Below are 12502 nucleotides of genomic sequence, written 5' to 3'. Positions count from 1 at the left end.
CTCCTTTGTTTCTGTTAAAATGATTATTAAGAAAATGGTGATGATGGTGATGAGCATTTGATACCATTGAGGACTGGCTCATCTGGGGTTCTCTGTCTGCCTGGGAAGCTGGTGGTGTCCATCAGAGGAGCTGGAGAAGTAGATTTTTGTTGGTTCACTGGGGATGGAGGAGCAGCATTAGTATCTTGCCCAACCATCCTCCAAAAACATATGAAAATGGCCCTGTGTGATTGAAGCAAAAAACTGTAGTGATTGATTACTGGTCCCTTTTCCAGAGGACTAAAAAGTTGCTTTTTGGACTACAGCTCCAGAATCCCCAGCCATAATAGAGGGGAAGGGGACTGAAGCCTCCCTTAATTCCAGGCAAGAGGGAGAGAGTTTAAGTCCCATGTCCTAGAAAAAAAGTCTCTTTTTTCCTTTGCTTTCCAAGACCCTGTTGCTGTTTAGATTCCTCAGGAATGATCAATCAAAAGTGTACTAAATGATCAAGCATTAAGAAATATTAAGACAGGTATTGTTGATGTGCTGGAATAAGGCCTATCCTAGACATGCTAAGCTACATTGAACCCATGGAGGGCACTTCTCTGTACACATTGTGCTTCTAAGAATCTTCATATATGGTATAAGGATGTTGAGTGATGATGGAAGAGAAAAGTAAATTGCCCTCTCTTGATGAGTCCCTGCTGGAAAACTAAATTAGTCACAACCAGCTTACAAGGGTTGCTAGATCTCAGGGCCCACTCCTTGGTCTCCAGTTTTCACAGGCCATCACCAAGCAGGAGATGAGGGTGCAAATTCTCCAGTTTTGGTGGTCTCAGCCCCAGGTAAGAATAAAAGACTATGTACAAATCTCCAGGTCAGCTGTTGCAACAGCAACTTGCTACAGTCTTCAAGGCTTAATTGATTTCTTGTAGAAACTTGCAGACTCTCCAGAGGGTCTGTGTCTTTACTTCCACCATAGAAGCTCTCCTCAATGTCCTTTGCAAACCCAGGTTGAGGGGCAGTAAAAAATTTGACTACATGCTCAGATTTACTCTGGCCACAGCTGGATCATATGTCCTTAGTTGAGTGCTGGCCTCTAATAAATCCTGACTCCACTGTGGCCCCTGTCACATTACACAGTTATAATGTTATAATTCTACTTTAATTGCCATGGTTCCATCCTATGGAATCTTGGGGTTTGTAACTGGATGATGTACCAGAGCTCTCAGGGAGTGATTTCAAAGAACTTGCAGGACTACAAATCCCAGAATTCCCCAAAATAGAACCAAGGCAGCAGAAGTGGAATTGACATGACAGGAAGAATTGAGGAGTTATACTGCCTCCTTTCCACGTTAACCAATGGCTTGAAATCAGAACCCTGGACAGCGACTCTAAAAACTGAATCTAGATTTGCATCTCCCTGTTTACTTACATTTGTTATACAGAATTTACAGCCAGATCCAGACAGGGTGAACCATAGCCATCTTTAAGACTGGTCTTACCCTCATTTCCCCCCCCCCCTTCTCTGCCTAAATCCTGAAACAAGGCAGCATCCGCACTGTAGAAATAATCCAGGTTAACTATACTTTAATTCCCATACCTCAATGCTATGGAATTCTGGGCATTGTAGTTTGTTGTGGCGTCACAGAACTCTGACCAAGAAGGCTGAATGTCTCACAAAGCTATAGTTCTCAGAATTCCACCGCACTAAACCATAGCAGGTAAAGTGGTGTCAACCTGGATTATTTCTGCAGTGCGAATACAGCCTACTTACAAGAGCATGTTTTGCAGAAGACAGCTGTGGGAAGGTATTTGGCGTACCCTGTTGTTGCAAATGTTCCTCGTCAGTCTAGTTCTACAGACCCCTATTCTTAAAAACAGCAACATTTCTAGCTTGCTCTTCCGTTTTCTCTGCTGACCAGAATACTGACTGTAACCATATTGTCAATCAAAAACTTTTAATGCTCATGCACTGTCGATTACCATGAGCTCACACTGAACCGAAGTTATAAAACCTTTACTGTAATCAATGAAGTGGTCCCTCTTGCGAACAACCAGCTCTGGTGTCTTTGTGCTTCTCTTGGAAAGGGCCTCCAAGCAGTAATCTTTAACTGTAAGTAAACCACTCCTTTTCTGGTTAAGGATCTACCCACAATGTGTTGTTGTTGTTGTGCACATTCAAGTCATTTCCAATTTATGGCAATCCTAGGGCAAACCTATCACAGGGTTTCCTGGCAAATTTCTTAAGAGGGGGTTTGCCATTGCCATATTCTCTGAGAATGTGACTTGCCCATCATCACCCAGTGCGTTTCAGGGCCAAATGGGGAATCGAACCCTGGTCTCCAGAGTTGTAGTTCGATGCTCAAACCACTATGTCATGCTAGCTCTTATTATCCCTGCCCTATACCCTGGATGTGTGCTATGTGCCTTCCAGTCACTTGGCCCCATGAGCTTTCTTAAGGCAAGGAATACTCAGAGGTGGTTTGGCCAGTTCCTTCCTCTGAAATAGAGCCTGAAGCACTTGGTATTGCTTGGAGAGTCCCCCATCTAAGTTCTAACCGGGGCTGATCCCGCTTAGTTTCCAAGATTGGAAGAGATTTTAATACTGTCAAGGTATCTAGGCCTTGGGCACTCTGGATAGGAGAGCCAGCATGGCCGAATGGTTTGAGCATTGGACGACTACAACTCTGGAGACCAGGGTTCAATTCTCCACTTGAGCATAAACACCCACTGGTTGACTTTGGGCAAGTCACACTCTCTCAGCCTCAGAGGATGGCAATGGCAAACCCCCTATGAAGAAATTTGCCAAGAAAACCCTATGAAATGACTTGAAGGCATGCAACAGCAAGACATTGCAGGCTGACCCTCAACCAGCTAAGGACTGGTTTACTTATTGACAAAGATTAAAAGGGTCCATCCCAAGAAATCCCCTTTTTGATAGTTTTGTGGCAAGTCAGAAATGGCTTGAAGGCACACCACCACAACAACCACCCTGGATAGGGAACCAAAGCGAGAAGGGGAGACTCTTAAAATTGGAAGAGTGGATAGGAAAGCTGCCCTGGGGGTTACATTGGCACCACTATACCCACAATACCCCATTCCTAAAGGGGACCCAGAAGGATCCTGGTGTTCCAGCATTAGCCCAAGAGAGACACAGTGTTACAATTGTATAGCATGAATGACCTCTAGAGTGCACCCCCTCAAAACATCAAGGAGAAACAGGCTATGGAGAGCGTTTCCAAAAGTTAGCCTCTCCTTCACAGGACCTCTTAGCTCACCGAGTCTCAATTCCAACCAAGGTCCAGTGAAAATGGCCATTTTTCTCACAAGAGAAAAAAAAAGAGAGAGGAAGAGTGGCCAGCCAAGACCACCTCAGAATCTGTTGCTTCTGCTACAGTTTTCTCTCCCTCCATTGCTATGAAATGTATTGTGGAAAGGCTACCAGGAGATGGAAGACCTAGCTCCATGCTATGGAATTCTGCGAATTGTAGTTTGCTGTGGCACCAGAGCTCTCTGACAGGGAAGGCTAAATGTCTTACAAAACTACAGTTCCCAGAATCCCATAGCATTGAGCCAGGGTGGTGTCAAACTGGATTATTTCTGCAGTGTGGATGGAGCTTTGGGCTGTATCCACACTATAAAAATAATTCACTTTATAGATTATGACACCATTTTAACTGCCCTGGCCCAATGCTATTGAATTCGGGGAGTTGTAGTTTCGTGAGACATTTAACCTTCTCTGTCAGAGGGCTCTAGTACCACTGCAAGCTACCATTCCCAGAATTTCATAGCATTGAGTCATGCCAGTTAAAGTGGTGTCAAACTGGGTTATTTCTGCAGTGCAGATGCAGCCCTACTTGTCTTTCTTTTTGTCCCAAAAATTATTTCTGTTTATCCAGATCGCTGAGCAATAACTAGAGCAGATAATCTAGGATTTATATTTGAACTTTCATTATTCTTTTCCTATTATAGCTGCCTTTTAAAACTGTTTTAAATTAATACCTTTGATGTGGTGGTTTGTTTTTTAATGTTTGCCTTTGCCGTAGTTTAAACTGCAATTGGTTTTAACTCATGTTGGTAGTCACCTTGAGTCCCACGGGAGAAAGGTGGGATATACTGTACAATTAATAAATAATAGCTGACCTGCAAGGAAAATATGATGACTTTATATTACAAAGTCAAAACAATGACTGTCCTCATCAATAAAAAAACCCCAAATCTTGCAAGCTTAAAGTATTATGTATTAAACCAGCAATTGAAGTAAGCTGAGGACAAAAGGGGGAAAGTGGGAGGTGGAGACAAACCAGGCCATTGTAAAAACAGCTGCAAAACTGGGACATCAGAAGATTAATAGGAGTTTCTCTGTCAAATCAAGTTAGTTGGCTCGTATCCATCCTTCACCAGGTTGATGGGAACCGTAGCCCAACAAGGTGTGGAAGGCCACAATGTCGCCAACCATTATTTTTGAAATAGTAGCTAAGATCCCCCTCTCTTGTTTGTGTAGAGGGGGTGATTTTAAAGCATTAATGTGAGGGACGGAATTAAAATCTCATCTCATCTAGGATGCTCACAGGGAAGTCTCAGTCTAGCCACCCTCATTTAACCTGAGGACATGTGTCACCCTTTGGCCTTTACCTTGTGTTAGTGGCTGCCAGCCTTCAGTCTGCAGGGAGTAACTCCTTCAAATGCCCAGGTCAGAAGTTTCCTTCAATAGCGTGTGTGTCCATGCCTTCAAATAACTTTCCAACTTATGGCAGCCCCCTGAATGTCATAGGTTTTCTTAGGCAAGGAATACTTAGGTTGTTTTGCCAGTTTCTTTTTTCCCAACAGCAGTCTCTCTTTTCAGTAACCTGCTTGTGTCCCACCTTTTCTGACAGGTTGATTGACATCTTGGCACAATCAATAGACCATCTAGAGGCAAGAAAAGGCAGGAACCGTGCCTTTCTCAGCAGCACTTAATATATTTGTGAGTAAAAAAACCATTAAGTCCTAAATACCCTAAATGGTCTTGGAAGCTAAGCATGAGGTGCTGTAAGCTACAATTTCAATGGAAAGAACTGGAAACACCAATTCTGAGTATTCATTGCCTATGGGGTCAACATAGGTTAGCAAGCAACCTGAAGGCATATACACACAAGGGCAGCCTTCCCACATCTTCCTCCCAGTTGTTGATAACTCAAGGTAAGGTGAGGGGGTTCAAAACCTCCATATTTGAAGTTCAAAGTGGGGATGTTTGGCCTTTGTAAAGGGGGTGGTTGCATGCCAGCCAGTTTTCCTCTGGCTCCTGTACCTGGAGGGGAGAATATGTTTGAGTCCTACCACACTGTTGGACTCTGGACTTTTTTCACCATTGGCTATAATGACTAGGCCGGATACAATATAACAGTATATTACATTTCCCATTGGTGCAGTACATTGTGGGAGAGGTATTGGACACCAAGACAAATCTCTGATGTTATGGCATCCCCATAATTTAAACTGTCAAACTTCTGCCTGTGATTCGGTAGTTCCTGGACCAGGGGAAAGCTGACATTCCTAGGTTCTGCATAGAAAGCTGGAATTTCTCATCTCATCATAACAGCCTTTATTCTCTCTTTTTAATCTGGATCCCTAGCTCATTGTGAAGAGGCCTACAGCTTCATCTCTTTTAAGGCTGCTGCTTTTTTTGGGATACATAGTCCAATGGGTTTACACGGCTGAGTGAGGATTTGAACCCTGGTCTCTCAAAGTCCTATTCAAACACTCAGAACTACCAGAGCACACTGGCTTCAGGCTGGTACTCAGCCCAGAGCTAGTGTGGCGTAGTCATTTTGAGTGCTGGACTGTGCCTCTGGAAGAGTTCCAGCTCAGCCATGGAGATCCACTGGGTAGCCTTGGGCAGGCCACACTCTCTCAGCCTGAAAGGAAGGCAGTGGAAAATCTCCTCTAAAGAAATATTTCTTATTTAAAAAAACCACCACACTAGGATAGGATGACCATAATTCAGCATTGAAGGTATGTACATAACAACAGCCAGATGCGCAAAAATTTCCCAAGTGTGGAAAAATTGCTTTTGGACTCCAACTCCCAAAATTCCCTGGAGTTATTAAATTATGAAAACTTTGGAAGTTATAGATCTCCACACCAGAGAAGGGAGGAAAGGAAGAAAGCTCATGTGTTGAATTTCAGCATATGCTTGAAAAAAAGGCAGGGATCCTGGCAGAAAAAATGGTAGCGCACCACGTGAGGGTGATCGGTAAGACAGCAATTTTGCCTCATCCATTTCTGTTCCCAGTAGCTTGAGCTAGAGAAATCAGCAGGTTTTCCTGCTGTGTTATGAAAGACTTCTCCTGCTGATTTCTGCCTATCCCATTCCTGTTAAAAAGTACCAGTATGGATTTGGCTTCTGTCACTTTGTGTGAGTTTTTCCCCCTTTGGTTAATTGGCAATTCCTGATGATGGATGGTGGGAGGGGGGGGGGGAATCAGCAGGGTCTATATGCTCAATCCTGATTTGTGTGTGGTTGCTCAAAAAGTGGTTCTTAACCTTTTCTTTACCAGGGAGCCTTTTAAAATATCTTTTGTTACTGTGGAACCTCAAGACTTAACTCAAGATTTAAAACAACCATAACAACAACACCTGAACACTGAATCATTAACAATTATACCATCCATTAAGCCTTACCTCAGAGGTACCGGAGGGAGAGGCAAGACTTTTCTCCAGCTTCCAATTTTTGGCTGGAGTAGATTGAACAGCAATGTGCAGGTCCAGCCAGCCAAAGTTTGCCTTGACTTCTGTCATGTAGCTGCTCCATTGTGGGGAGAAAGTGACTGAGCAGCCTCCAATCTGTCATAGACCTCCCCTGAGAATATCACAGCCCCCTGGGGGGTCCATGGACCACTAACTATGAACCACTTCTCTATAACTTGTAATCCTGTGCAACTCGCAAGTAGTGCATATTCTCCAGCAAAAGCAAACAAACCAAACAAAATAGCAGAACCCTGTGACTTTCATGACAACTAACAAATCTTGCACTGAGACCAACAAATCGGTCCTAGAATAAATCAGGCCTGAATTCTCCTGGAAGCCAAGATGACTAAGTTGAGTAATAGCAGCTATATCAGCTTCTGTTATACACCACTTAATACCACCGAAGCAGTATCTAAGTGGTTTACAACTGTAAACTAATTGCCCCCCAACAAGCTGGGTATTCATTTTAGCGACTTCAGAAGGATGCAAGCCTGAGTCGAGCTTGAGCCCTGGCTGGTACTGAACTCGCAACATTATGGTTTGTGAGTGAGTGGCTGCAGTACAGGCATTTAACCACTGCGCCACCAGGGCTCAGCTGGCAGGGATGAGGCTGCTGTATTTGGCCATCTCATGAGAAAACAGGACTCACTAGAAAAGACAATAAAGCTGGGAAAGACAGGGGGGTAGTAGAAAGAGAGGAAGGCTGTACATCAGATGGATGGACTCAATCAGGGAAACCACAGGCCTGAGTTTGCAGGACCTAAGCAGAGCAGTGAATATCAGAGGGTCTTGAGATGTCTCATCCACAGGGTCACCATGCATCATGGTCAACTTGAGGGCAGTTAATAACAAAAAAATACCCTGAAGGCATACTCTGATGTCAGAAGCTAAGCAAGATAAAGTCTGGTTGGAACTTGAATGGGAGGCCAGCAGGCATTTCAAAGGAAGCAGCTGACAAAACCACCTCTGAGTATTCTTTGCCTAAGAAAGCTCTATGAAATTCATGGGGTCACCATAAGGCAATTTGAAGGCATATGGTTCACTCGTTGGTGGTCTCCCCATCCATGTACCAACCAATGAGCTTCCCAAATCAAATGAGGTTATATTTAGGGTGGTACAGTGGTGAAAGAACATAATGAATAGAGGTGTGTGTGCGTGTGTTTTAACAATAACCTAACAGTGAAAATTAGTATTTTGCTTGTGTGCACAGTGAGAAAGGAAGCATACAACCAGTACAATTTTTGTCTCAAGTGCAGCTGGCAACACCGCTTGTTGGAATGTCACTACATCCCTGATGCACAGATAAATATTTCATTGTTATTGTTCCCCCACATCAAAGGCCCAGTTTTATTTAGATTCTCGGGGGCGTCTTAAGCAGTGGAAGGGGGAAAAAAGCACGAAGGAGAGAATCAGAGAACACTCAAGCACTTGGGTTTCATCATGTGAAAGCCAGACTTTGTGGGTGAAGGGAGGGTGAAATGCATTTGGCCCTTGAAAGAAGGACTGGATTCTGAACACCAGTTAAAGTACTGGTGGGTAACCTACGTCTGTCACTGCTGGAAACTGACAGTCTCTCTTCCTGTTCCTCTCCTGATCTATGAGAAACCAAGCAAGATGCTAGCTCTCATGGTTCAAAAGAATACATGACAGCATTAGGACTGGTTGATGTAAACTCAACTGTCAGAGAAGGACTGGGGAAAGCTTCAAATGACTGAGAATACATAGCTCATTCACTTCTCCGTAACTACTTTCCTAGCCATTCATTTCTAATTAGACAAGAAGAGACCTCAAGACTGCACAAATAGCACATATTCTGTAGACACCTTATCAGTGTTGGGGTTAGTTACAAAAGGTTTTTGGAAAAAATATATAACCTGCACATGGTCAGAGGTACTCTTGTTCCATACGATCTTGATTCTGGAAATAACAAAAATGAAGAGCTGCCCCCTATCCGAACACTAGTAAAACAAATAAATAGCCAATTTAGCTTTAAACCCAATTCTCCTCTATTCATCCTACTTTTCAAAGGATTTTTTTTTTTTTTTACTGGAAACCTGCTTCTAAGAAGCAAAAGATGTTTTTCCCCAATGGCAAAGCAGTTGAGCTAAAAGGGTTGCCCTGAAACTGTGCAGTTGTGGGGCTCAAGTCTCACCTTCCTTCTTTCACACCAGAGTCGAGAGGCTTTGTATTTTTATGGAGCAGTTCCCATTAGGGAATAGCACACAAACACACTTGGAAGGCCCAGCTTCCACCCTTCCAGTTCAAAAGAACTGGAAGAGACCATGAGCAAAACACCACTGTGGCTTTGTTTCAGTCAGGCTGGGCTGGCTGCTGTGAAGTGTGACAATCCATGATCTGAGATGTTCCGAGTTCCTTCCTAAAGAAAAGCACTGTGTGTATGTGTGTGTATGGAGGTATAATTCAGTGTGTCAGCGTTGGCTTGCAAGGCAGGCAAGCTGTGGGTATTTGCATGTGGGCCCAAGAACAAGAATCTTCATCATTCTTACATTGTAGAGAGAATTAAGAGTTTTTATAGAATGGGCTGGGGGTGTTCAGTGTATTGTGTTTAAGTGCTTTTATCTTTTTAAACTGTATTTTATTGTTTTAACAAGTGATCTGTTTTAATATTGTAATAGTTTAATTTTATTTAATATTCTCTGGTACAATTTTAATTCTACTGTTCTCTGAAATTGTAAAATGCCCTGAGTCCCAATTTTAAGGAAAAAGTGGGATATAAGTAAACATAATGAAATACAATAATAGAAAAATCTGGGAAGGTGTTTTTGAACATTTCTCAAACACACCAGCCATTGCCCATTCTGGCTGGAAGACCTGGGAGCAGTACTACCAAAGAAAGAAAGGAAGATCTAAGCTTTCCAACTTTGGATCATTCATCTCTCTCTCTCATACATTCTCTCTCTCTCTCACTCAGCAGTACATCTGTGTATTCATTCACCATGAATTCAGAGGCCAGAAGCCTGGCACAGACTTCAAAAGATGGACGTTTAATCCCATTTCACCCCATCTTCTCAAAGCAAGGACAACACAGAGGTAGAGCCAATCCCCCTTCCCCCAAAATCACTGTTTGCATTATCAGTTGCTCAATAATTACAGCCTTGTATAAGTCATTGATAATGTTAAATAAACACCCCCACCCACGCTGCCACCCTCAACAAAAAGTGCAGCTGGAACCTTGTAAAAGCTCAGGAATTCCTCCTCCTGCATGTACACAGGAGTTTGCACTGCTTGGGTTCAGTCCTATCCAGAGGGAGGGAATCATCGCAAATATATATTTATATATATATATTTCTCTATAATATTTAACTCTTTATTAACAGCAGCAACAGCTGGGACCGACCAAGCATGCAAAATGAGGCCTGTGGGAGAACAAGAGACCAGCAGTGAGGTGCAATGAATGAAACACAAGGATCACAGTTATAGCCTGTAGGGCTAGAAATGAAGGAAGAGAGGCCTCGAGCGACTGGGGAATGTGTGGTACCTCCATCTCTTGCTGGATGTAACTCCTATAGTCCTGAGCCATGACAGACAGTGGTGAGGAATGATGGGAGCTGCAGTCCAATAACATCAGGAGGGATCCTCAGCTTTTCAGACTGGAACACTGTTATTCAGTGCTGATTTGAATTTTGAAAGCGACCACCTTAAGAACCAGATTGCAGTTTGCCTTCCATCCCACCAGGTGCACCAAAGCAGGAAGGCTGCTTCAACCAGTACTTCTTAAAGGCTTCAGAGCCCCAAGAGGAAACCAACAAAAGCATAACCAGCATGCGTGTGACCTGGCAGAAAGAAATCTGTCTCAGGTAAGGTCTGAGCCAGGCAGCCAACAAAGAGGAGGTTTAGGGAGAAACCGTTTGTTGCATTAAGAAAGGGGAAAGACAGAAAGGATGGGAGGCTTAAAAACACCTCCACAAAATAAAACAAGAAGTGATCCAATGGAGGGGTGCAAGGGGTGGGTGGGGAAGAGGCAGAAAATGCCACTATTTCCCCAGCCCCCAATGCCAGCAATGCAGACGTGGGCACAGCAAAAGGGGTTGGTGTCCTAGGACGGAACTGAGCTCAGACAGCATCATCCAAGGCAGGCTCAGCATCCGGGGACGGTACACACTCCTTGCTGAGACGGACAATCTCCTGGGACAGAACTTCCAAATCCTGGGGGGAAGGAAGGAGGGAGAAGAAGGGACCAGGGAAAGGAAGAAGCCAAAAAGAGAGAAGAGACATGGTGTTAGAATGAGACTGACTGATACTGCTCAGGCTTATTCTCTGCTCTCACTGACAGTATCCCACAGGGTTGCCAAACAGAGTTTGGGGGGGGGAAAAACTTCAGGGGACTACAGATCCCACAATGTGACAGTCAGCACAGCTTCTGGCCATGTTGGCTGGGGGAGTCTGGAAGCTGTAGTCCCTCCAAAATCACTTTTCAGAGCTCTGCTTTTTGGGAAAGTAATTGATGTAGCTAACAGAAAGGACTGACTCTCTTCTCTAAGCAGGGACACAGACAGACAGACAGACAGACAGACACACACACACACACACACACACACACACAATGTTCCAAGCCGGTGATCATCCATACAGAACAATTCATTATCCAATTAAAAATTGCTCATTGATCACCACTGGGCTTCACATCAAAGGAAAAGTCTGGAAAGGAACAGATAACGCACCAATCACAATCAATGAGACTTAAAGGAAGGAAAGAATGAGCCAATATTCTGGTAGCAAACATCCTGAATGCAAGTGACCCTCTCTCCCACCTTGCAGACCTGGGGTCCTTATCTAAAGCCCCTCAAGATCACACCCTCCTTTCAGTGTGGCCAAGCCTTGGAGAGCTCAGCTTCCCTGCCTGCCTCACACGCAACCACTGAATGGTACCTCTCACAACCCCAGCATGCCTGCTGCAGCACCTCAACATGCACAGTGTCCTTTCCCAGCTCCACAGTGCCCCTTAGAGGCTGCTGCCAAGCCCAGCCACACCATACTTAATTTACCCTCCAACCCCACACTGCCTCTCCTCCTCTACTTTCTCAGCACATCCCTGCACTGACTGCATAATGTAGATCGCCCCTCAGCCTTGAGACCCAATGCAACCTTCCTCCACCAGGACAGCATCCTCTCTCTGTCCCAGACTAACCAATCCTTTGCAGCCCCAACCTTGAAGTCCGTCCTCTGGAGCAGCTTCAACCCCCATTCCCTCCCCATCCAGATGCAGCTATAAATAGCCTCCTCTTTCCGCTGACATCACTCTTTCGTCCCCTTGTTCCATTAGGGCACTGGAAGGATCAGATTCTACATCAAGCTAATGGGGGGGGGGGGACACACACACCACACAGTATACTGCAAAGTCTTTCATTGGGGCAGGCACTCTCTCTCTCTCTGACTCTGTCCCTTTTGCCTCAGTGTGTGCTCCAGCCATTAACGCAGGCAAGCAGAATAACTGCCTCCCTGGATCACACTAAAGGTCTCTCTAGGTCCAGAAATCTAGAAATCTTTTACTAACAGCAGCCAAGAACCTTTGGGAAACTCACAAAACACAGGAGAGCACAGGATGGCTTTCCCCTACTGACTGTTCCCAACAACAAAGTAGAATTGTGTGTGTGTGTGGGGGGGGGGGATTGATTCCCTAAAACCTTCCAGCTAGAGGATTCTTGGAGATGTCATTATTCCAGCTTTTGATTCTGAAGTATACTGTCACTGAATACGGAGGCATTGCAGGTGGTAGCACACCTAGATTCCATGAATCCTTTAAAAACAATGGGGGGGGGCACACAATTAT

The 12502-nt window shown here is 44.4% G+C and overlaps 1 protein-coding gene across 2 annotated transcripts in view; it reads right to left on the bottom strand.

Moving 5' to 3' along the window:
* Window positions 1-9695: 9695 nt before the first annotated feature.
* GRIPAP1 (GRIP1 associated protein 1) overlaps window positions 9696-12502 on the bottom strand; it is a 66472-nt gene continuing 63665 nt past the window's right edge. For both annotated transcript variants that reach the window (XM_042447970.1, XM_042447971.1), the window contains one exon: window positions 9696-10878. In XM_042447970.1, coding sequence (XP_042303904.1) covers window positions 10786-10878 — 93 coding nt within the window. In that variant the 3' untranslated portion in view covers window positions 9696-10785. The remainder of the gene's footprint in view (window positions 10879-12502) is intronic.

The sequence above is a fragment of the Sceloporus undulatus genome, chromosome 2, assembly GCF_019175285.1.
Source record: "Sceloporus undulatus isolate JIND9_A2432 ecotype Alabama chromosome 2, SceUnd_v1.1, whole genome shotgun sequence".
Classification (NCBI taxonomy): Eukaryota; Metazoa; Chordata; class Lepidosauria; order Squamata; family Phrynosomatidae; genus Sceloporus; species Sceloporus undulatus.
Note: the sequence above shows the minus strand (reverse complement) of the source record. Positions and strands in the feature narration are given on the sequence as shown.